Genomic DNA, 26,433 nt, shown 5'->3' with positions numbered 1-26,433 from the left:
TTTTTGGCTTTTTTTTGTTTGTTTGTTTGTTTTTTCTGAGGCTGGGTTTAAGTGACTTCCCCAGGGTCACACAACAGCTGGAAGTGTTAAGTATCTGAGACCAGATTTGATCTCCGGTCCTCCTGAATTCAAGGCTGGTGCTCTATCCACTGCACCACCTAGCTGCCCCAGAGGAAAGAAATTGTAAAAAAGAAATGAGAGCTCTGCAAGAAAATTACAGGAAGAGAATTATCAGCGTATTAAAGGAGGCACAAAAATACTAAAGAAAATAACTCCTTAAAACTTAGAATTGGCCAAGTGAAAGCTAATAATTCTATGAGTAATGAAGAAACAATAAAACAAAATCAAAAGACTTAAACAAATAGAAGAAAATCTGAAATAACTAAAGAAAAACAATTGACCTGGAAAACAGATGAGAGAGAATTTAGGAATCACTGGAGTATATGAAAATATGAACAATTTACACATCATATTTTTTAAATACTAGAGAATTGCTTATGTATCTTAGAATCAGAAAGCAAAGTAGAAATTGAAAGAATTATCAGTCACCTTCTGAAAGAAATTCTCAAATGAAAACTCTCAGGATATAATTCAGAGCTCCCAAGTTATGAGAAAATACTGCCATCAGTCAAAAAGAAACAATTCAAATACTATGAAGCTAATGTCAGAATCCACAAGACTTTAGCAGCTATAAAGAAGTTGAGAACTTGGACTATGATATTCCAGAAAGCAAAGGAGGTAAGGTACTAAGAGTAACCCACCTAACAAAATTAAATATAATACTACAGGGAAAATGTATATTGTATATTTAGTAAAACAGAGAACTTTCAAGCATTCCTATTGGAAGAAAAAAAAAGAGCTGAACAGAAAATTTGATACTCAAACATAAGACTCTAAAAGAAGCATAAAAAGGGAAACAATGAATAAGAATTTGTAAGGCACTGAACAAAGTTAAACTGCTTACATTACTGAACAGGAAGATGATATATGTAACTCCTAAGCATTTTATCATTATTAGGGCAGTTGAAAGGAGTTTACACAAACAGGGCAAATGGAAGTGAGTCAATATATTGGAAGGATCTCCCAAAAAATTTAAGCATATTTTCATTCATAATCATAAAGCAAACAAGAAAAGAGTTAAGAAGATGAATAGAATTTTATGAAAGTTGTATATAATAGATCTCTGGAAAATTATGGATGGAAATGGAAAAGATTATACCTAGTTCTCATTTGTACATAGCAACTTCACAAAAACTCACTATGTATTAGGCCATAAAAAATCTCACAAATGCAGAAGAACAGAAATTTTAAATGCATACTTCTAGTCATGATGTAATAAAAATTACACTCAAAGGACTTTAAGCATTGATGAAAAAGTAGAAAATAAATAGCCTAATCCTAAACAATGAGTAGTCAAAGGACAAATCATGAAAATAATCAATAATTTCACTAAAGGCAATGACAATGGTGAAGCAACAATAACAAAAAAATTTGTGAGATTCAATCAAAGCAATACTGAGGGTAAATTTTATATGTCTAAACATATCAATAAAAGAGAAAGAGAAAAGGAACAAGTAAGTGGGGTGGGGAAGGGAACTAGGAAAAAACAACAAATCACCAAAATAGAAATCTTGAAAATCTAAAGAGAGATTAATAAAATTGAATTTTAAAAATATTAGTATAAAATCAGCAGTTTGTTTTATGGAGGAAAAAACAAGTAAAAAATAGATAAACCACTAATTTGATTTTTTAAAAGAAATATAAAAAACAAATTACCAATGTCAAAAAAGGAATTATTGAATGTACTGAATGAAGATGAAATTTAAGCAATTATTAGAAGATATTCTGCCCAACTATTTGCAAATATAACTGACAATCTTAAAATTAACTAATATTTATAAAAATATAAAATTATCAGGATTAACAGAAGGAGCAATAGAATATTTAAATATCCTGACTTAGGAAAAAGAACATATACAAGTCACAAATGAATATCCTAAAAAACCAAATCTTTGGGACATGTTGGATTTACAACTAAATTTTGCCAAATATTTAAAGAAAAAATAGTTCTAATACTATATAAGCTGTTTGGGGAAAAAACAGGGAATAAAATCTATTCCTAATGAATACTGATGCAAAAATTTCTAAATAAAATACTTTAAAAGGACATTACTATTTACCACAAAGATCATACATTGTGACTAAACTAAATTTATACCATTACTGTGTGGTGGATTCACGTGGTGGAAAGAAAATAAGCATAATTGACCATATTAAGAGCAAAAACAACCAAAATTATATAATTATTTCAATAGATAAATAAAAAGCTTCTGAAAACACAACACCCATTACAATTAAAACCACTAGAAAGCATAGGAATCAATGAAGCCTTTCTTCAAATGAAAAGCACTACCTATCTAAAACCAAGAACATTGTGAAGCTAAAAGCCTTTCCAATTAGATCATAGGTGAAAATAGGATACCAATATGATTACTAATATTATTTAATATTGTACTAGAAATATTAGAAATAGCAGTAAGATAAAAAATAAATTTAAGAAAAAACATAGGCAATGGAGAAACAAAACTATGTCTTTTTGAAAGTGATATGATAGCTTGCTTAGAATGACCTAGAAAGCCACCTAAAAAACTAATTTAAATAATTAGCAATTTCAGTAAATTACCAGGGTAAAAAAAAACTCATACTAATTATCAGCATTTCTTTATATTATCAACAAAGTTCAGCAATAAGAGCTAGAAAGAGAAATTCCATTTAAAATAACTGCAGACACTATAAAATACTTGAGTCTACCTACTAAGACATATCTAAGAACTATGTGAACAGAATTATAAAACACTTCACACAAATAAACAAAACACTAAATAATTTAGAAAAATATTAATTGCTCATGGCTAAGGCAAACAAATAAAATAAAATTACAATACTACCTAAATTAGCTTACTTGTTCAGTGCCATCCCAATCAAATAATTATAAACAGATAGATAGAAAAAATAACAGCAAAATTCATCTAGAGGAGGGGGAAAAAGGTCAGAATGATCAATAGAATCAATGGGGAGAAAAATGTAGAGCAGGGAGCTTAGTAGTACCAGATCTCAAACTATGCTATAAAGCAGGAGTTATCAAAACATTTTGATACTAGATAAGAAATAAAGTGGTTGATAAATCGTATAAATCAGGTACACAATATAAGCAAATGAGCATTGTAACAGTATTTGACAAATCCCAAGATCCCAACTATTAGAACAAGTGCTCATCATTTGACAAAAACTACTGGGAAAAGTGTAACATAATCTGGCAAAAACTAAGCATACAGCAATACCAAAATAAGCTCAAAATGAGTATATCTTAGACCAGAAAGGTGACATAATAAACAAATTAGTGACATAAAAGTAATTATCTATCCAATAAATGGATAGGTGAAGAATTCATGACTAAGTAAGACATATAGAGGTTGTCAAGAGGTAAAATGAATAAATTTGTTTGAAAAAATTTATTTTAAACAAACAAAACCAATGCAACCAAATTAGAATAAAAGTTAGAAACTGGGAGTAAAATTTTTGCAGCAAGTTTTTAGGTTAAAGGTTTCACATAAAGAAGTGAGTCAATTTATTAAAATAGGAGTCATTCTTTAATTGATAAATTGTCAAAAAGATATGAACAGGCAGTTTTCAGAAGAAGAAATCAAAGCTACCTTTATCATATAAAATATCTCTATATCACTAATAATTAGCAAAATGAACATTAAACAATTTTAAGGCACCACTTTACACCCATCAGTGCTAAGATGCCAGAAAAAAAAAAAAAAAGAAATGTTGGAGGGGATATAAGAAAACAGATACACTAATGCACTGGTAATGAATATTGTGTTTCTTGACTTTTTAGTGAGTGGAGGAAAGGAGAGAATTTGAAATTGAATTTAAAACACTTTTTTTTAAGAGAGAGAGAGAGAGAGAAAGAGAAAGAGAGAGAGAGAGAGAGAGAGAGAGAGAGAGAGAGAGAGAGAGAGAGAGAGAGAGAGAGAGAGAGAGAGAGAGAGAGAGAGAGAGAGAGAGAGAGAGAGAGAGAGAGAGAGAGAGAGAGGGGGAGGGAGGAAGGAAGAGGAGATGAAAACCTGGAAGACCTAGATCAATTTTGTTCCTCACACATAGTGGCTGTGTGATTTTAGGCAAGCCACTTATCCTCTAAATGCTTTAGACCCACCCCTCGAAGGTGTAGAGTTCCCACTGCCAATGAAATCATAAGCTTAGAAAAGTAATAAAAGTGAAAAAAACACAAGCCTGATAATTGAATTAATAATCCAACATAATGAAAGAGAATTACAGATTGAATAAGAAAATAAAATCCAAAGATTTGAATATAAGAAACAATTTAAAATAAAGACATACAGAATAAAAATAAGAGGCTTTAACAAAAATTAACATGGAATTTAGGGTGTATCAAGTACATCCAAGAAGTAGAAGTTCCAATCATGCTATCAGGAAAGAGTTGCTGTTTTTGAAAAATGATCCTCATAATTATTTTAAAAGTCAAACAGGTAAATATATTTTAATTAAAGAGATCAAAATGATAAGCCAATATTGGGGCAAAATATATATGTATTTAATGATCTGCCATCTAAATTTATAAAGTTAACTGAATTGCAGAAAAACACTAGCACACAATGATAGACGATCTTAATGTTCTTTCAGAGCAAGATAATAAAAATAATAGATAACAAAAGGAAATAATAATAGGAAAAATATAAAGGAAATAGGAATAAAAATATAATAGGAAAAATAAAAGGAAAAATAATAGATAACAAAATGAAAAATAGAATTTAACCAACTTGAATTTAGAACTAGAAATTTATAATATTACTAAATAAGAACATTAAGCAACATATATATTTCTCATTACATTATAGTACAAAGAATACGTGCTCAGATCTCGGAGAAATTATAAATGTTGAAAAAAAAAGAAATTAAAATAGGCTTTAAAATGTCACCAAATGATGGAACTATGCTCAAAGTTATCAAACTGTGCATACTCTTTGATCCAGCAGTGTTATTATTGGGCTTATATCCCAAAGAGATCTTAAAGAAAGGAAAGGGACTTGTATGTGCAAGAATGTTTGTGGCAGCCCTCTCTGTAGTGGCCAGAAACTGGAAACTGAATGGATGCCCATCAATTGGAGAATGGCTGAATAAATTGTGGCATATGAATATTACAGAGTATTATTGCTCTGTAAGAAATGACCAACAGGAAGATTTCAGAAAGGCCTGAAGAGACTTACATGAACTGATGCTGAGTGAAATGAGCAGAACCAGGAGATCATTATATACTTCAACAACAATATGTATGATGATCAATACTGATGGATGTGGCCATTTTCAACAATGAGATGAACTAAATCAGTTCCAATAGAGCAGTAATGAACTGAACCAGTTATACCCAGCAAAAGAACTCTAGGACATGATTATGAACCATTACATAGAATTTCCAATCCCTCTATTTTTGTCCACCTGCATTTTGGATTTCCTTCACAGGCTAAATGTACACTATTTCAAAGTCCGATTCTTTTTGTTCAGCAAAACAACTGTTTGGACATGTATACATACATTGTATTTAACTTATACTTTAATATATTTAATATGTAGTGGTTGACCTGCCATCTGGGGGAAGGAGTGGGAGGAAGGAGGGGAAAAGTTGGAACAAAAGGTTTTGCAATTGTCAATGCTGAAAAATTACCTATGCATATATCTTGTAAATAAAAAGCTATAATAAAAAAAGAAAAGCTTTAAAAATATATAAAAAAATAAAAGTGGAAAAAAGTGTCACCAAATGAAAAGGTATAGGAGTTAAGATTTAGTCTAGTAAAACAGTTCCTACAGTGGCACATGAATGAAAGAGATAGGGTAAAAAATAGAATATGAATCCAAGAAAACATGAATGGCCAATACCAAATATAGTTTAAGTCATTTATTTCCTTATGCATTTGATTTCCTCCCTTTGCTTTAATCTACCTGATTTTACAGCATGCAACAAAACTAAAGGTAATGTTTCATTATGAAAAGTATTCTAATTGATTTGACTTTTTTTTAAGTTTTAGCATCTTGGTAGGAAAAAGTTAACCTTTTCTTTCAAAATTCATGATCATGAACTTGCTCTTTTTGTGAATTCTCTTTGAGATACAGATCTAGTGATATCACTGAAGATAAAAAAATCCTATTTGTACAAAATATTTATAGTAGGTTTTTTTGTGGTAACAAAGGATTAGAAATTTGGGGACTGCCCATCAGTTAGGAAATGGGTAAATAAGTTGTGTTATATGACTCTAATGGAATATAATTTTGCTTTAAAAAATGATGAGTAGGATAATTGAAGAAAAACCTGGAAAGACTTATCTGAACTGATGCTGAATGAAGCAGAATTAGGAGAGCATTTTACAGAATAACAATGATATTGTATGATGAACAATTATAAATAACTTAGCTATTCTCAGCAATACAATGATCCAAGACAATTCCAAAGAATTCATAATGAAAATGCCATCTGCTTCCAGAAGTACATTGTTTCAATTTCTCTCTCTCTCTTTCTCAATCTCTCACTCTTTCTCTCTCTCTCTCTCATTTGAGCTTTCTCCCAAAAAATGTATAACATGATTGTATATCTATAACCTATATCAAGTTGCTTATTATTTAAGGGAAGGAGTAACAGAGGGAAGGAAAGATACAAATTGAAACTCAAAACAAACAAAAAACATGTTAAAATTGCTTTTACATATAATTAGGTAGGTATAATTTTTTAAAGGTGCTTTATGTACATTACTGTTTTTGAGCCTCCATGTAACCTTTTAAAATAGATGATACAGATTTTAGCCCAGTTTTATAAATGAAAAAATGAATGGTAAGTTATTAAAGGCTAAATAATTTTTCCACAGTTCTATTCTTTGGATCAGAGGCGAGATTGAGTCTATATCCTTCCTGAATCCAAATTCAGCCTTTTTTTTCTCCTGTGTCAAACTATTTTTCCCATAAAGGTAGAAGCTGTCAATAAATCTAAAATATAAGACGAAAAAAAGAAGAGGCTCTGGACCATACTTTACCTGCTTTCCCGTAGTTTCAAAATATATTTATATTTATCAGGCAATGATCCATTTGATGCAATCACTGCCTAAAAGAATATAAAAGATATGTAATTATTTCAGGATAATTGGCCTTTACAATCTTAGACTAGTTTAAATAGGTAGTGAAGGAGTTTCAGTTGGGAAAAAAGACATTTGCACAACTTACATCTCGGACAACAGGAGAGAAATTCTGACTTTCAAGAGGCTGAGTCGCATCTGATAATATCTGAAAGGCCAAATGAAACTGGTAAGAAGGTTTCCTTGTGCTGGCATGTGCACAGAAATATCTGTCAAAGAAGAAAGGAATTTGGAAAAGCACGTTTTCTAAAGAGCACAGAATGTTCTGACTCCTAAGAACATTCAACTTTGCTTTAAAGAAGATGTTGTTTCAGCATAAATTCCAAATTTTAAACTACCAGCTGAAGCTATGGTAATTTCACAGCCTCCATTCGAGGCAGAGTTTACAGTAAAGAAACAATATCCCCCACAGGTTAAATGAGCTATGCTGAGCTCATTAAAAATAATAGCACAGAACTTATCTTGACTACTACCTCATCCAGCCAATAGTCACTATTTGCCAGCTTTATTCCTTTCTAGTACAGAGTACAGCCAAACAGGCAGTTTAAATATTCCAAATGCTCTGCTTTTTTCCATTCCTAGACACATACAAATAGGACATCAGGAAAGGATTAAATGCTTTAATAAGGTTATACTTCAACTGAATAATGGAATTCTTGACCTCGTGCCATAGGACTAGTGCATTGTGGGCAGGCAGTTATACACTTCCTTCCTAAAAACTGGCAAGAAGGATTCAGAAAACGAAACTACAGCCCCCAAATCTATCTCTCTCAACTTATTCCAGCTTCAAGTTGAATCAAAAAAATCTTAGCTACTTAAATCCTAAGCACTCTATCCTCAAGAATTGGGAGTAAATAGTGCACTAAATATATAGTTAATGTATAGAGAAAAGGAGACCTTCTTGTATTCCCACAACCCATATTAAGATCTAATTTGATAATACCTCCCAAATGGGGAGCTGATAAAGGATTGAGAGGTGGTTAACAGCTTTGGGGAAGAAACAATGGAATCTAAAATTTTTAACTTAAGTTAAATGAATAATGGAAAACATAAGATGCTGTCCATTTTACATTACTATTTTCAAAAAAGACATAGAACCACAACTCTGAATAAGCAACTCTTTCTATAAACAATTACTTTAGAATATATCTCAGAAATCTGTTCCAAAAATGGAAATTTTTATTGGGCAGAGAAAGAAAATAAGAAAATTTGAAGAATGGAAAAGTTTTCCTAGTATGTAGGAGTACTACAGTAAAAAGACAGGCAAGGCTGTGAAGACACAAATGACCATCATATCATTCTAATGATGTCCTATCTAGCTAATAGACCTTCGTCACTCCCCTTCCATTTCTCCAATGACACCATAAGAACACATTTTTAATCATATCCATCCTGACCAGCCCTCTATTTAACATTTTTGTACAAGTAAAGCACATCAAGAGTTTTTTTAAAGGGGAAAAAAAGATATTTGATAGAAAGAAGGAAGGATACAAGCTGCAAGTTTAGCTTTATTGCTAACACTCAGCCATTTTAGAATAATAGCTCCATTGAGCTACAGCTCAAATGAAAAAATACCCAACATTTAAAGAAAAACTTCCTTAGCTTCTGAGGTTAAGAATCTCAGTATATTATTGCCAGAGACAAAGTTCTACCAGAAAACATTAACAACTATTATTGTCAGATTTTAACACGAAAATAGATGGGGTTGGGAGGTGGTAAGGATATTTCTAGCCAAAAACAATATTTATGCATTACTATGCTATTCCAAACACTGTCCACTAACAAAGGTATAAAATCTCTGCCAACCACTCTTCATAATTTACTAAGATCACTTAATGAATTACTAAGGGAAAAGAAGCAATTTGGTTTTTTTTCTTGATAGTACACTAAACCAGATAAGAAGGGTTCTTATATGACCCAGCTGGCCTGGATACCAGGGCCAATGGGTCAAAGAGAGAAAGAAAAGGAGAAGTGAGAGGGGAGGAACAGGAGAAGAAGTAGTGAAGGAAAGAGATAATGAGAGTAGGGAGAGAGAAAGGTTGAAGGAGAAAAAGGAGAGAGGAAAAGAGGGGAGGAGGGAGGGAGGGATACAGACAGAGAAAGAGACACACAAAGAGAAACAGACAGAGAGAGGGAGGGAGGGAGGGAGAGAGAGAGAGAGAGAGGCAGATAGACAGACTCTTGTAGGTCAAAGGTACATTCTTTATCAAATATACCTTAAAGAGAGACAAACAACTTCTGAGAACAAAGATGATCATATCAATAGTAAAACACATAAAATAGAAGGTTACTAATGTCAATGTTTGCAAGCAGAAGTGGAAAAGAGAAAGGAGAGAATTACAGAATTTTTCTTAGAGAAAAAGATAACCATAATCATTATCTCAGGTTTCCACTCAAAATGATATTGCCACTGTTGAATTTGCCATTCTGCTTACCATTTCTTCAACATATGGAAAAAGCATGTCTCCAAAATATTCCGTAGCTTCAATTGGGAGCTGGGCTGGTAAATTGTCAATGGAACACATGAGTATACCAGAGCCTTCAACACTAGAAAAAGCAAATTGACTAATTTATGTATGCAAAATTGACCAACATACCCTATTACACTCCTCATATTAGTATGAATACCATAATATATTGGCCCAGCATAAAGCTATGTATATGGTGCACAAAAATAAGAGTAAGTAGTGTCATCTACTACAAATATCTAATACAACAATCTCCCACTGCATATGTATTTAAAAGTTGAAAGGGTTGCATTTTTGATAACCTGATATTTACATATACGGATGAATATCAGAAAAGTCATCATGGTTTGGCATAGAGAACACTGGACCTGAAATAAGAAGATCTAGATTAATATCCCAGATCCAGCACTTACTGGCCATGTGATGATACCTGTAAATTATTGTTTTTGTTTGAATCTCAATTTCCTCTAATCTAATTCACAAGGTTAAAACGTGTTTCAAATCTTAAATCTTAAAAGCACTGAATAAATGTAAATTACTACCTCTTAAACTCTTGCAGCCTTTAGTCATCAAAGGAACACACATTAACACTAGCAAGTACTGTGATGTGCACTTGGATGATTTTTTCTTTGTTTTAATAACTTAAATGAAATGTTTTGAATATACGCCCCAACTCCCTTCACCAATTCAAAAGACTTTAAACAAACTCACCTATCATGAATAATATGCTGGTCAGCATCATACATACAAAAGGGACTATCTATTGTCGTACATTCCGTCATAAATTCTATAGACCCTCCTGTGTCAGCTGAGATGTCACATATGGCCATAAGTCTGAAATAGAGGATGCCCATATGTTTTACTGTATTATCATCTGAAAGTTGTCATCAAAATGAAAAATCAATAATAACAAAAGCAAAGAGTTAGATAACTTCTAATGTGCATTTCCCAACCCTTTCCGTTTAACACTGAGAACAAAAAAACAACTAACCAACCAATCAACCAACAAACAAACAAAAACCTAACTAACTTAAGAAAAGATTACTGGGAGATTCTGTCTCATAAAACCAAAATGAATGAGAACTGAATTATGCATTCCCTTAGAATTAACTTTAAGAAAAGAACAGTTCCTAGCTATACTTCTTTAGATCAATCAAAAAGGAATTTAATAAGCAATTACTGTGCTAGGTACTGGTGATGATACCTGATTCTTTAAGCTATATTTCTCACCACTACCCAAATAATCTTGATAAAGCATTCTCATCACATCTTCATTCCTATTGGTGATGTGGGTTCAATGAACCCTGATTTACATACCCACTAGTAGAGAAAGCCTTCTAATAGACCTCTGTTTCTTCTCTGTTTCTCTGTCTCAGTCTCTCTCTGTCTTTGTCTCTCTGTGTGTCTCTTTGTCTCTGTCATGCTCTCTGTCTCTATCTCTACCTCTCTCTCCCTCCTCTCTTTCCTTCTACTTTCCCCTCTCTCCCTACTGTCACTATGTCTTTCCTTCTCTACATCTCCCTTTGTTCCTCCCCTCTCACTTCTCCTTTTTCTATCTCTCTGACACATTGGCCTTGATATCTAGGTCAGTTGGATCATTTCAGAACTCTTCTCATCTGGTTTAGTGTATTATAAAAAAAGAAAATCAAACCTACTCCTCTGGGCTTTAATGTCCTACAATTCCCTTATGCAATCCTTCTTTCAATCAGACCAGTCTATCTAGCACTCTTAGAACACATTTTGTTTTTCTTACTTCCAAATCTTTGCTCACAATGGCCCCTCTCTCTTCAGGAGCCTGCTTCACCCTTATGTCAACCCAACTTCCACTAAGACCCAACTCATTTTCTACTTATGCCATGATGTCTTCCCTGAGTAATCCAGTCTATAAGGCACTTCCCTTCTTATCTTTTATAGCATTTATTATTATTATTTATTATTATTTTATAGTATTAACTTTTACATTGTATACAACTCATTTAGGATTTAAAATTGACCATAATGTTGTGTTAGTTATTTGGGGGGGGTGTTTCTTTTACCTCCCCTAAGGGCAGGGATCCTATCTTTATCTTTTTAGCCCTTAAAGTACCTAGAATGGTGCAAAAATAGCTATTAGTTATCATCATCACCATCATCATTATTATTATTATTAACTGTGGAGGCCAAAGTAGTTGAATAGCATGATTATCTAAAATAAGTCTTAGACACTGTGAATATTCAATAAACATTCATTAAAATAATTTAGTCCTAGGATTCACAGTTGTACCATATAGATTTGAAGATAGAAGATCTCAAGAACTCAGATAAAGTTCTACTATTTTTCACTTTCATTGTCATAGGCAAATCATTTTTTAATTATATGGGCCTCAATGTCTTTACCTGTAAAGTGAAGGGCTAGATGATCCAAGGCCCTGTCTACTATAAAGTAGCAAACAATGGAAGGTAAAATGAAAAAATCATTTCTCTCTGCAGTATAGAAGATCTTTTATACTGCAGAGATGATGATTTTTTTTTTCATTTTATCTTCTGGGATAGGGAGGAAGAAGGATTAAAAATTAAATTAAATTAAAAATAAAACAAACATTTTTAAAGCAGTTTGTAAATTTTGTTTATAAAAACAAAAAACCAACAATAAAAAACATATACTTACTTGTGGGGCAAGGAAGGGCAACCTTCAACAGAAATAACCGGGGATTTAACTGGTGCAAGGAGCTTCTGGGCATCTTGCCGGCTCAATAACCGAGGTGTGTCTTGCTCCCAGTAGATTCCATTAATTAAACAAGTAGTGTATGGGGCAATCTATAAAGCAAATTGCAAAAGACCCTATGAGATATAGAAGGTAACCTATACTCATAGGATTATGCTAGATGCAAACTATTACCAATATATGCAGGAACTAGTTTTTAAGAATTATTTTAAAATTTTTTTGTTGACATCTTCTGTTTTCATATCACTTTCATTTGCAAATATATCTCTTATCCCTCCCATTTTTAAGGGTCATTCCAACAAAAAAAAATTTTTCAAGAAAGAAACAAGTGGTTTAACAAAAGCAATAGACATCATTATCTGATAATGAGTGCAAAATGCCACACCCAAAATCTCCCACCTTTTCAAAAAAGGGAGAGGAATACATACTCTCAATTCTTCTCCAGAATTAAACTAGATCATATAACTATTGACATTATTTCTTAATTCCTCTTTAGTTTTGATAGATCATTTGTCATTCCTTCATAGTAACAGACAAAAACTAGAGAGTCTATCATATCCCAGATGGCAAAAGGAGGTTCCCATGAAATTAAGTTTTGGGGTCCTTCTTCATTTTGTTATTTAGTAGGCAAAGAACAAGCCTTTACATAAAGAGCCTGATATTGCATTTCTGCCTGTAATGCCATCAAATATGTAGCTTTAATCATACTACTCAACTTCTCTGGGCTCCATTTTGCTTACCTGCAAGATGGGGATAATATGTACCCCATTCCTCACAGGGATGCTGTGAAGATTAAATCAGATAACAACTGTAAGCACTGTGAGCTCCACAGAGAAAGGACTAGATGCATGCATACATAGTATTTACAATCAGAAAGTTCAGATCATTAAAGGGAGCTAATAGACCTTAGAATGTTTCAGTTCCAAACTCTTTCATTTAGAAGTTGAATTTGGTGTTATATCCTACATGACTTGGATAATACTCAAGAGAATAACATGGTAAGCACAGCTAAACGAAGCTCAAAATGAGCTTTTCTCTACAAGATCCCTCAATTGAATAATTTTTTTTCCTCCTTCTATAAACACAAGACTGCTAAAACTTGCTCACACAATCCTTTCTTGCCATTGGTCACAAATATAAAAACAAGTCTTCTTACATGAAGATGCTGCTAGTTTCTTGCTATCATGCATTTCAAATTGGGAAATTTTGTAAAATTCCCTTTGTTGCAAATGAGTTTACACTGGCCTACATTCATTATTTTTAATTCACTGTCCTCATATAATTGATGGCATGGCTGACTTGAATTAGGAAAATAGTTTGCAACTATGGAATAGATTTATCTGCAGAAGGATCAAACCCATGACTGACAGTATCATCAATACTATGCTTAAGTTAACTAGCCCAAGCAGACCACAGAAGGTTGTACAATCCAATAGGATGATCTTGAGGTAGAAAGACTGAATCAGATAATTTTGGACAGAGTCCTGCAGACAGAAGCCTCAGAAACTATACCAAAGAAAATTTCAGGATTCCAAATGCTAATGGACTAATTTCTAAAGGACTCAAGAGTCATCACATTTTAATTAATTGATAATCTGGACAAACTGAATTCATATAACCCTAACTGTTCTCACCTAAAACTACCTACCTCGTAGCAAAAACAAAGTATCTGCGGAGCCCAGAAAGAACAGAGTAGAATACTCACATCAGTGTTAAAGCGAGATGTATAGAGGTGAGGATGTTTGTCATATTCTACAGGGTCATATACCCCATCTCTTTTCCTGACAAGGTGATGATGTCGACTTAACACTGTCCCATACACTTTCCTGAGATCTGACAGAGGAGTGGAAAAAAGTTAAAAAATAATCATAATAGTGGGACAATGACTTATAACAGTAAAATGGCATGATGTACACAATAAAAACAATAAATATACACAAAGTATATTTGCATGATATAGTACAGAGGTGCCAAGCATGGAAAAAAATCTGTCAAGGGACTATGAGGAATATTCAGTAAATGCTTATATTAACCTATTAAAATATTCCTATAGTAATATTGCTTTTTTTTTAATTGTGTAAAGGCAAGAAAACAAATTTTGGGTACAAAAGTTGTATACTGAATGTTTTTCTTATAAAAATTAATCTTTTACTTTATTTTTAAATACACGATAAGTCCAGAATTTCTTTTCTTTCATATTGAATATAGAGTGCAAGGGGATTAATGGGAGGAAGAAGAGGAGGAGAAGGAAGATGAAGAAGAAAGAAGAAGGAAGAAGGAAAAGAAGAAAAGGAGGAGAAGGATGAGAAGGAAGAGGAAGAGTAGGAGGAAGAGAAGAAGGACAAGGAGGAGGAGGACAAGGAGGAGGAGGAAGAAGAATAACTCTCTATTACCTCCACTTTGGGAAACTTCTCTTAACTCATGTGGCTCCACAAATTCACAAGGGAGTTCATTGAAGATTTCCTGTGCACCCTGTTAGTGACAATATGAGCATCAATCAGATAAGCCAAAAAGGTTTAAAATTAACAATGAAAATCCAAGGTTCCAGAACCAGCCCTCCCCCCCCAAAAAAAAACACATATAAAGGTAAGAAGGTTTTGTTACATGAAAACTTTTTTTTGGTTCCATGAATATTTCTTTTTCATCTCTGAAACCTAAACTACAACATGGCAGCTAGATGGCATAATGGATAAAAGCACTGGATCTGGAGTCACAAAGAGCTAAGTTCAAATCCTGCCTCAGATACTAGCTTTCTGGGTAATCTCGGAAAACTGACTTAACTTTTGCCTCAGTTTCCTCATCTATAAAATAGGAATAAAACTAAAAGTATTTCCTAAAGTTCCCATGAGGATCAAATGAAGCCTTTGCAAACTTTAATGTTAGTTAATGATGCAATCAATAATATTTTATTTGCTAAAGAATGAAAGCTAGATTTCATTGTGTTCTGGTCAAAAATATGCGTCAGATATTTTATGATAGTCACAGAGATTTTGGGGTGAGTAAGTACAATAAATAACTTCTATTAATTCCCCTTCAATGTTGCTTTTTTTTTTTTTTTTTTTTTTTTTTAGATAGAAATAGCAAGACTTTCCTGGTTACCTTGTAGAAAAAACAGTGATGTCATAATTTAAAAAAAACACAAAACTATTTATTTGAAGAAAGTTCTACTTAGCAAAATTGTAGATTAGACTTTTCCTGGGAAATCTCAAATCCCTTCTGTACATGTTTTCTTTACACTCATGAAAGAGAAAGTTATTAAGACTATTTCCTAGAGGAGAAATATGTACTTAAATATCACTTACTATGTACTTAAATATCCTAATGAGACAGATGGTCTTCTCTGGAACTGTATTGTCAGATTGTAGCCTTTGGAAACAAATGCCTCAATGTAACTTTTAACAATGTTACTGATATGATAGTAACAACTAGAAAGACTAGAATACCCTACTAATGTTGTAATGTAATGTAGCCCACAAAAATCTTGGAATCTTGTGACAAAATCAGGAAGAACTGAAAGCTTGGGATAAGATTGAATCATTAATCTTCAAAATTGTAAAATATTTGTAAAAGAAGACTAGAACCATGGGAAAAATGAGAGAGTAGAATCCTGTGGTTTCCCTATAATATAATTATCTAAGCCATATTATAATAACAATAATAAAATTTATATAGTACTTATTACATTCCAGGTTCTATGCTTTACAATAAATACTACATTATTTTATCCTCACAACAACTCTGGGAGGTAGATGCTATCATAATTCACATTTTACATTTGAGGAAACTGGGGCAGGTAAGTGGATTGCCCAGGATCATCCAATTAGTAAATATCTGAGGCTGCATATAAACTTAGGCCTTCCTGATTCTAGGTCTGGAGCTCTATCCACTGCCCTACCCCTGTGCCCAAGGTAGGACTAGCTAAGGACATTAAGATATATTCCAACTATATTTCACTGCAAAAAAAAAGGTTTAGTATTTACCTTAGATACATTACCAGTGCCAGTGAATACAAATGTTAAAGGTCCTATTGATTTGGGCATCAATCCCAGAGAAATTTCATAGCCAGCATCACGTACAGCTTGCACAGCCTGACTGCTGTTCCTGTAGTTATGGGCCATACCAATATGCTGAAAACAAATATATATGATTCACATACATCTATACATTGAAACATTTTATTTTCACAAAATGTAAAAAAGGTTTTTGAAGAAAAAAAAAGAACTCACCATAAAAGGTGTGTGATGTCCCAGGGCTAGAAACCTTAAGCCCATTCCATGTAAAATGTTGATCATCCCTATTTTGGAATAAGATCAATAAAAATGATGGGAAAATTATTTTTTGAAACAATGCAGTTTTTTCCTCTAACTCCTAGCATAATGTTTTTAATAGGTGTTTAATAAATGTCTGTTAAACTGAATTTCATTTTCATTACAAATTCAAAATGTAGAAAAAATATTGGATCCACTACAAACCCAGCATTCATTAATTCATTCATTTGATCAAATTTCAGTAAAGCAAAATAATTTTAATGGTTGATTGTGATCATAATAAGAGTTTGCCCTACATGCTTAAAAAGGTAAATAGTTTCCTAAATGTGAGGCCATTAATTAAGTATGAAGCCATTTACAAGAGGCAGAAGTATGATAAGAGAAGACTATATGGTTAAAAATAATGATATAAGTAAAGTAGAGAGAAAATATTCCATTTCTAATGTAGCAAGTATACAAAATGCAACCAACAGGGCCTTCATGAGAACGTTAGTAATTTGAAGAAACAAGATTCTTTTACTATTAAACTTCCAGTTGTAATAATATCATGAGACTACCACTGAACACATTAGTGTTTCCCATCAATATGCTAAGCCCAAAGGATACAAATATTTTACTTCTGTGTTCTTAAATACAGGGGCTTCTTTGAACCACTCTTGTGTATCCCTTCCCATAAACTATACATCTCTTCATTCCCATTTGCATTCAAAAAGAGAACTCTTCTTTTTTATGATTAATTTTATAATTATAACATTTTTTTGACAGTACATATGCATAGGTAATTTTTTTTTACATTATCCCTTGTACTCCCTTCTGTTCCAAGTTTTTTCCCCTCCTTCCCTCCATCCCCTACCATAGATGGCAAGCATTGCGTTACATATTAAATATCTTATAGTATATCTTAGGTACAATATATATGTGCAGAACTGAATTTTGTTGTTGTTGTTGTTGCAAAGGAAGAATTGGATTCAGAAGGTAAAAATAACCTCGGGAGTAAAACAAAAAATGCTAACAGTTTACACTCATTTCCCAGTGTTCTTTTTCTGGGTGTAGCTGATTCTGTCCATCATTGATCAATTGGAATTGGATTAGCTCTTCTCTATGTTGAAGATATCCACTTCCATCAGAATACAGCCTCATACAGCATCATAGTTGAAGTGTATAATGATCTCCTAGTTCTGCTCGTTTCACTCAGCATCAGTTGATGTAAGTCTCTCCAAGCCTCTCTGTATTCCTCCCCCTGGTCATTTCTTACAGAACAATAATATTCCATAACATTCATATACCATAATTTACCCAACCATTCTCCAATTGATGGGCATCTGTTCATTTTCCAGTTTCTAGCCACTACAAAAAGGGCTGCCACAAACATTTTGGCACATACAGGTCTCTTTCCCTTCTTTAGTATTTCCTTGGGATATAAGCCCAGTAGTAGCACTGCTGGGTCAAAGGGTATGCACATTTTAATAATGTTTTGGGAATAATTCCAGATTGCTCTCCAGAATGGTTGGATTCTTTCACAACTCCACCAACAATGCATCAGTGTCCCAGTTTTCCCACAGCCCCTCCAACAATCATCGTTATTTGTTCCTGTCATCTTAGCCAATCTGACAGGTGTATAATGATATCTCAGAGTTGTCTTAATTTGCATTTCTCTGATCAATAGTGATTTGGAACACTCATATGAGTGGAAATAGTTTTAATTTCATCATCTGAAAATTGTCTGTTCATATCCTTTGACCATTTATCAATTGGAGAATGGCTTGAGTTCTTATAAATTAAAGTCAATTCTCTGTATATTTTGGAGATGAGGCCTTTATCAGAACCTTTAACTGTAAAAATGTTTTCCCAATTTGTTACTTCCCTTCTAATCTTGTTTGCATTAGTTTTGTTTGTGTAAAAACTTTTTAATTTGATGTAATCAAAATTTTCTATTTTGTGATCAATAATGATCTCTAGTTCACCCTTGGACACAAATTCCTTCCTCCTCCACAAGTCAGAGAGGTAAACTATCCTATGTTCCTCTATTTTATTTATGATCTTATTCTTTATGCCTAAATCATGGACCAATTTTGATCTTATCTTAGTATATGGTGTTATATGTGGGTCCATGCCTAGTTCTGCCATTCCAGTTTTCCCAGAAGTTTTTGTCAAATAATGAATTCTTATCCTAAAAGTTGGGATCTTTGGGTTTGTCCAACATTAGATTGCTATTTTTATTCACTATCTTGCCCTGTGAACCTAACCTATTCCACTGATCAACTAGTCTATTTCTTAGCCAATACCAAATGGTTTTGGTGACTGTTGCTTTATAATATAGTTCTAGATCAGGTACAGCTAGACCACCTTCATTTAATTTTTTTTTCATTACTTCCCTTGAAATTCTCGACCTTTTGTTGTTCCATATGAATTCTGTTCTTATTTTTTCTAGGTCATTAAAATAGTTTCTTGGGAGTCTGATTGATATAGCACTAAATAAATAAATTAGTTTAGGGAGTATTGTCATCTTAATTATATTCGCTCAGCCTTTCCAAGAGCACTTATTTAAATCAGACTTTATTTTTGTGCCACGTGTTTTGTAATTTTGCTCATATGATTCCTGACTTTCCTTTGGTAGATATATTCCCAAATATTTTATACTATCAACAGTTATTTTGAATGGAATTTCTCTTTGTATCTCTTGCTGTTGGATTGTGTTGGTAATGTATAAAAATGCTGAGGATTTATGTGGATTTATTTTGTATCCTGCAACTTTGCTAAAGTTCTGAATTATTTCTAATAGCTTTTTAGCAGAGTCTTTGGGGTTCTCTAAGTATACCATCATGTCATCTCCAAAGAGTGATAGTTTGATTTCCTCATTTCCTACTCTAATTCCTTGAATCTCTTTCTTGTCTCTTATTGCCGAGGCTAGCGTTTCAAGTACTATATTGAATAGTAATGGTGATAGTGGACAACCTTGTTTCACTCCTGATCTTACAGGGAAAGGTTCCAGTTTATCGCCATTACATATGATGTTTACTGACAGTTTTAAATATATGCTCGTTATTATTTTAAGAAATAGTCCATTCCTATACTCTCAAGCATTTTTAGTAGGAATGGATGATGGATTTTATCAAATGCTTTTTCTGCATCTATTGAGATGATCATATGGTTTTTATTAATATGATTACTAATATGGTCAGTTATACTAATAGTTTTCCTAATATTAAACCAGCTCTGCATTCCTGGTATATATCCTATTTGATCATAGTGTATTATCCTGGGGATGATTTTTCTGAAGTCTTTTTGCTAATATCTTATTTAAGATTTTAGCATCAATATTCATTAAGGAGATTGGTCTATAGTTTTCTTTCTCAGTTTTCAATCTACCTGGTTTAGGTAACAGTATCATGTCTGTGTCATAAAAGGAATTTTGTAGGACTCCTTCAATCCCTATTTTTTCAAATAGTTTATATAGCACTGGTGTTAGTTGTTCTTTAAATGTTTGGTAGAATTCACATGTAAATCCATCTGGTCCTGGGGATTTTTTCCTGGGGAGTTGATTAATAGCTTGTTCTATTTCTTTTTCTGAAATGGGACTATTTAGACTACTTACTTCTTCCTCTATTAATCTGGGCAAGCTATATTTTTGAAGGTATTCTTCCATTTCATTTAAATTATTGGATTTATTGGCATAATATTGAGCAAAGTAGCTATTGTTCTAATTTCCTCTTCATTAGTGGTGAGTTCTCCCTTTTCATTTTCAAGACTAACAATTTGCTTTTTCTCTTTCCTTTTTTTAATCAGATTTATTAAGGGTTTGTCTATTTTGTTGTTTTTTCATAGAACCAACTCTTAGTTTTATTAATTAATTCAATAGTTTTTTTTTATTATTTTCAATTTTATTAATCTCACCTTTTATTTTTAGAATTTCAAGTTTCGTGTTTGTCTGGGGGTTTTTAATTTGTTCCTTTTCTAGCAATTTTAGTTGTAAGCCCAATTCGTTGACCCTCTCTTTCTCTATTTTATGCAACTAGGTCTCTAAACATATAAAACTTCCCGTTATTACTGGTTTGGCTGTATCCCACATATTTTGGCATGATGTCTCATTATTGTCATTTTCTTGGGTGAAGTTATTAATTGTGTCTATGATTTCTGTTTTACCCAATCATTTTTTAGTATAAGATTATTTAGTTTCCAATTATTTTTTGGTCTATTTTCCCCTGGCTTTTTATTAAATGTAATTTTAATTGCATTGTGGTCTGAAAAGCATGCATTTACTATTTCTGCCTTACTGCATTTGATTTTGAGGTTTTTATGTCCTAGTATATGATCAGTTTTTGTATAGGTTCATGAACTGCTGAGAAGAAAGTATACTCCTTTCTGTCTCCATTTAGCTTTCACCAAAGATCTATCATATCAAACTTTTCTAATATTCTATTTACCTCTTTGATTTCTTTCTTATTTATTTTGTGGTTTGATTTATCTAATTCTGAGAGTGCAAGTTTGAGATCTCCCACTATTATAGTTTTGCTGTCTATTTCTTTTTGCAGCTCTCTTAATTTCTCTTTTAAGAATTTAGATTCTGTACCACTTGGTGCATATATGTTTAATATTGATACTGCTTCATTATCTATGCTATCCTTTAGCAGGATATATACCCTTCCTTATCTCTTTTAATTAGATCAATTTTTGTTTTTGCTTGATCTGAGATGAGGATGGCTACCCCTGCTTTTTTGGCTTCACCTGAAGCATAGTAGATTCTGCTCCACCCTTTTACTTTTAGTTTGAATATATCACCCTGTTTCAGGTGTGTTGCCTGTAAACAACATATGGTAGGATTGTGACTTTTAATCCAGTCTGCTAACTGCTTCCTCTTTATGTGGGAGTTTACTCCACTCACATTTATGGTTAGAATGACTAATTCTATATTGCTTGCCATCCTGTTAACCCCTGCTTATGTTTTTCTCCTTTCATTCCCTCTTACCCCCCTACCCAGTATTAAACTTGTGAACACCACTTGCTTTTCACAGCCCTCCCTTTTCAGTATCCCTCCCCCCACCTTAAAGTTCCTCTTCCTATTTTACCCCTTTTTCTCACAATTTCTATATTGCCTTCCCCTTAGCTTACTCCTTCCCTCTTACTTTTCAATGAAGTGGAAGAAGTTTCACCATAAATCGAATATGTCTATTGATACACATTATGTTTATCTCCCTCCTTTCTTTCTCTCAGATATAATAGGTTACTTTTGCCTCTTCATGCGATGTAGTACCAGCACTTCACCCTTTTTTATGATATAATTTCCTTTCCACCTCTAGTTTCTAGGACAAATTATACATGTGTTCTTTACATATCTTTATGGCAGAAATATAGTTCTCAAGATTTCTTTTTACATTTTTAGAAATCTCTTGAGTTTGTATTTGAAGATCAAACATTTTGTGTAGGTCTGGTTTTTTCATCAAGAATAGATGGAATTCATTTATTTCGTTAAATGTCCATCTTCTTCCCTGGAAAACAATGCTCATTTTTGCTGGGTAAGTTATTCTTGGCTGCATACCAGGTTCCTTAGCCTTTCGGAATGTCATGTTCCAGGCCCTTCGTTCTTTTAATGTGGACGCTGCTAGATCCTGGGTTATCCTTATTGTGGCTCCTCCATATCTGAATTGCTTTTTTCTAGCAGCTTCCAGTATTTTTTCCTTCGTCTGATGGTTCTTGAACTTGGCCACTATATTTTTTAGCGTTTTGATTTTAGGGTCCCTTTCAGTAGGTGATAGATAAATTTTTTCAATGTCTATTTTACCTTCTTTTTCCAAAATGTATGGGCAGTTCTCTTTGATAATTTCCTGGAAAATAGTATCCAGGCTCTTTTTTTCCTCACATTTTTCAGGGAGTCCAATTATTCTTAAATTGTCTCTCCTGGATCTGTTTTCCAGGTCTGTTGTCTTTCCAATAAGGTACTTGACATTCTTTTCAATTGTTTCATTTTTCTGGTTTTGTTTGACTACCTCTTGGTTTCTCCTTGAGTCATTCATTTCTACTTGTTTGAGTCTAATTTTCAATGATGTATTTTCTTCACTCACTTTTTTTTATATCTTTTTGTAGTTGTCCAATTGAGTTTTTAAGTGAGTTTTTTTTTTCTTCTATGGAATTTTTTTTCCATTTCATCCATTTTATTTTTTAGAGAGCTGTTTTGTTTTTCCAGCTCACTAATCCTGTTTTCCTTAGAGTTGTTTACCTTTTCTAATTCACAAATTTTTTTTTCTCAATGATTTGATTTCTTTATCCACTCTGTCTTTAAATGCGTGGAATGACTTCTCCAGACTCTCTTGCCAAGCTTCCCTTTCCTTTTCCCATTTCTCTTCTAGCTCTCTTGTGAGAGCCTTTTTGATTTCCTCTATGAAAGTCTTGTGTATTGAGGAGCAGATCATATCCCCCTTAGGGGATTCCTCTGGAGACAATCTGCTTTTAGTGTCCTCAGTATTTGAGGTCTTCTCTCTCTCCATATATGTCAATGGTTAGAATCCTTTTGAATTTTTTGTTCATTTTGTCAGAGCAGGACTCAAAGAAAACAAATTGACAAGAGAAACAATTGGTCTGTTTCTGGGGGGGTGGGGCTGGATGGTGTTAATGGGCTTCTTCTACTGACTGGGGGAGGTGGGCAGCAGTGAGGTACTAATAGGACAGCGATGGCTGTGCTGAGTCTGTGCTCTGAGGCTCTAAGAACATGCTGAGTCACTCCAGGTGGGGGTAGGCGTGGCCGGGTCCTGAGAGACGCTAGCTTTCCGGGGTTTTATTCTTCACCTCCAGTGTTTACACCTTCTCTGCTCATCCTGGCTTGCTGCCAAGACAGAGTATCCACACTGGGGTAAAAGTCTTTTCGAAGAAACTGCAGAGATCGTACCTCTCCCCCCTCTGGTCTGAGCTGTGTGAGCTGCCTGTCTCGCTCTTGCTGCCTGCCCTCAGTCTGCGCCCAGTCTGTTCGACCCTCCCCCAAGCAAACACAGACCTTCTCTGGTGAATTTCAAGGATGTCTACTGTTGGTGATTATTTGTGGGTTTCTTTTCTGGTCAAGCATTAATTCCGAGGCTTGTCATGAAGTAAGTCCTGAGAGAAAACGCAGAGCTCAAGCAGCTGTCTGCCTCCATGCCTCCATCTCGGCTGGAAGTCCCAAGAACTCTTAAGAATTTGCATTAGAAGTGAGCAAGCTGAAGCCTCTTAGCTGAGCTCACCCAAAGCTATCAAATAGCCACTGCTATTCTTTCATTTTTTCCATTGAAACATAGCCTTTTATATAAAAGCTTTACTCATCACTTTCAACATTGCAAGCAACAACACATCCCCAAGCAATTTTTGGGACAATTCTGCAACATGAATATTACACACACACACACACACACACACACACTTCTCACCACTGTATTGTTGCAATAGTTTTCTGGTTGATCTCTGTGCTTCAAAGCTCTCCCTCCTACAGTCTATTTTCTACTCAGCTATCAAAATGATATTCCCTAAGTACAAGTCTGACTATGTCATACTCCCAACCCCCAATCACCCATTTAATAAACTATAATATTTCCTTAAACCTCAAGGATCAAAAAGAAAATCCTCTCACTTTTAATAATCTGACCTCCTTTTGCCTTTCCTAGTCTTTTCATACTTTATTCTCCTCTACATTCTCTGAGATCCCAGGCATTAACTTGTTTGATGTTTCTTCCACATGACACTTCATCTCCGGGTTCTGTGTTTTCACTGATATCCCCAAACTTGTATTTCTCTCCTCCCTAATCTCTGCCTTCTGGCTTCCCTGAGTTTCTCTAAGCCTCTCCTAAAATCTCAGCAAAATGGCTTTCTTAGTTACCCTAAATGCCAATGTCTCCTATTCAAGCTTGTTTCTGATTCATATTGAATATATGATAGATCATATATATATATATATATATATATATATATATATATATATATATATATATATATATATATAATGTGTGTGTGTGTATGTGTGTGTGTATATATATATATATATATATATATATATATATATATATTTCTATCTATAGAGATATAGATTTTTATCCTTGTATAGATTTCTACTAATCTATAGATAAATATAAATTTGTTTTTATAGAGATTTATATCTAACCTATAGATTTCCATAGACATCTTTACACAGATTTTATGTTTTATTTTTATTTATTATACTATATAAATTTATTTATTATATTTTATATAGATTTGTACACAGTTGTTTGCATGTTTTCTCACTTATTAGATTGTAAGCTAAAGGGCTTAGCATTGTACCTACCGTACAGTATGTTGGGTGCTTATTAAGATGTTTGTTGAACTGTTGAGAAACATGCACATTCACATTCATCAATATAGAATGTTTCAAATGTGCCTGAAAATCCTAATATACATACCCGCTACACCTGCCCATTGTCCAAAGGCCACCACACGTGTTCCTTTATGATCGACCATTTTCTCATAATCAATAAGCCGTATTTCCTAAGGAAAAAAAAATTATCCAGTCAGATCCTCTGAGTTCAAATTTAATAGCCAAGCTATGCAAATGGACAAGTCAACAGTTTATTTTTTCCTCAAAAAATATTCCTGGGCCTATTAATATAAATTTCTTGGTCAAGTTGGCTTCAAGAAAGGATTTTAGAAAGTTTCAAGTCAGGATACAACCATAGCAAGAGACCATGAGTCAGCCTAAATGTGATAAATGGCACCCACTTGGTACAAGAAGAGAGAATGATTCTAAAAGTGACATCTCAGTAGTGGGCATTCCAATAACCAAGTCAATCAGAAAAGGAATGTTCTTCCTAAGTTCATTAACCAAAGTAGGAAATAGATAACATTTCTCATCTTAACATAAAGGAAGTACAGTAAAAAGTGTCCTAAACAAAGTCTCACCAGATAAGTGATTAAGTCACTAGTCTCATAATATCAAATGGTATATAATTTCTTTTTTTCCTCAGGAGTAATTTTTCCAAATACACATATAGTTTCTAACATTTCTTTTGTTAAGATTTGATTTCCAAATTCTTCTCTCTCCCTCTCTTATTTCCTCCTCATTAAGACAGCAACTAACTTGATGTAGTTAAATATGTACAATCCTTTAAAACATATTTCCATATTTGTCATGTTGTAGAAGAAAAATCAGATCCAAAGGGGAAAAAAAACCAGAAGAAATTTTTTTAAAAGTTGGCAAACAAAGGTGAAAATACTATACTTTGACATTCAGTCTCCTTAGTTCCCATGTGAACATGAATGGAATCTTAAATTTATTGAAACTGTCTTGAATCACCACACTGCTGAGAAGACCTGTGTCTATTACAGTTGATCATCATATGATCTTGCCAAATAATTTCAATAGCAATAGCATGGAATATGAGGGAATGTTTTCTATTCCCAAACTTTCTACCTTGTCTTTTTTTTTTTACTTTACTATCTCTAAGATACTTCAGTATATTTGCCAAGAAAATCCCAAATGAAGATTCAGCCACAAGTAACCAGATCCTTGAATTTCCCATGAATGAGATTTTAATTAATAGTTATTATAAGTTCTTCCTATTCTCCTTGTGTAGATATCATACACATACATACACATACACACATAAAACCATATATATATATGTGTGTGTGTGTGTGTGTATATATATGTATATATATTTTTTATATTACTAATTCTTATGCTTGCCCAACTCCAATTTATTTTCAAATAATAATATATGCACACTTTAAATGGATTTTACATTTTTCTACCATACTAATAAATAGAGAATTTGAGGCAGAAATGCTGTACTTTT

At 33.2% G+C, this 26,433-nt stretch overlaps 1 protein-coding gene across 2 annotated transcripts in view; it reads right to left on the bottom strand.

Moving 5' to 3' along the window:
* The window catches only part of AASS (aminoadipate-semialdehyde synthase), a 75,696-nt gene that overhangs the window by 32,779 nt on the left and 16,484 nt on the right, over positions 1–26,433 (bottom strand). For both annotated transcript variants that reach the window (XM_074268129.1, XM_074268130.1), the window contains 10 exons: positions 25,042–25,126; positions 16,604–16,671; positions 16,358–16,504; positions 14,771–14,849; positions 14,083–14,210; positions 12,321–12,469; positions 10,385–10,507; positions 9,641–9,752; positions 7,294–7,353; positions 7,107–7,174 (listed from right to left, as the gene is read on the bottom strand). In XM_074268129.1, coding sequence (XP_074124230.1) covers positions 7,107–7,174; positions 7,294–7,353; positions 9,641–9,752; positions 10,385–10,507; positions 12,321–12,469; positions 14,083–14,210; positions 14,771–14,849; positions 16,358–16,504; positions 16,604–16,671; positions 25,042–25,126 — 1,019 coding nt within the window. The remainder of the gene's footprint in view (positions 1–7,106; positions 7,175–7,293; positions 7,354–9,640; positions 9,753–10,384; positions 10,508–12,320; positions 12,470–14,082; positions 14,211–14,770; positions 14,850–16,357; positions 16,505–16,603; positions 16,672–25,041; positions 25,127–26,433) is intronic.

Source organism: Sminthopsis crassicaudata, chromosome 5, assembly GCF_048593235.1.
Source record: "Sminthopsis crassicaudata isolate SCR6 chromosome 5, ASM4859323v1, whole genome shotgun sequence".
Classification (NCBI taxonomy): domain Eukaryota; kingdom Metazoa; phylum Chordata; class Mammalia; order Dasyuromorphia; family Dasyuridae; genus Sminthopsis; species Sminthopsis crassicaudata.
This window is presented reverse-complemented; position numbering and strand designations above follow the sequence as displayed.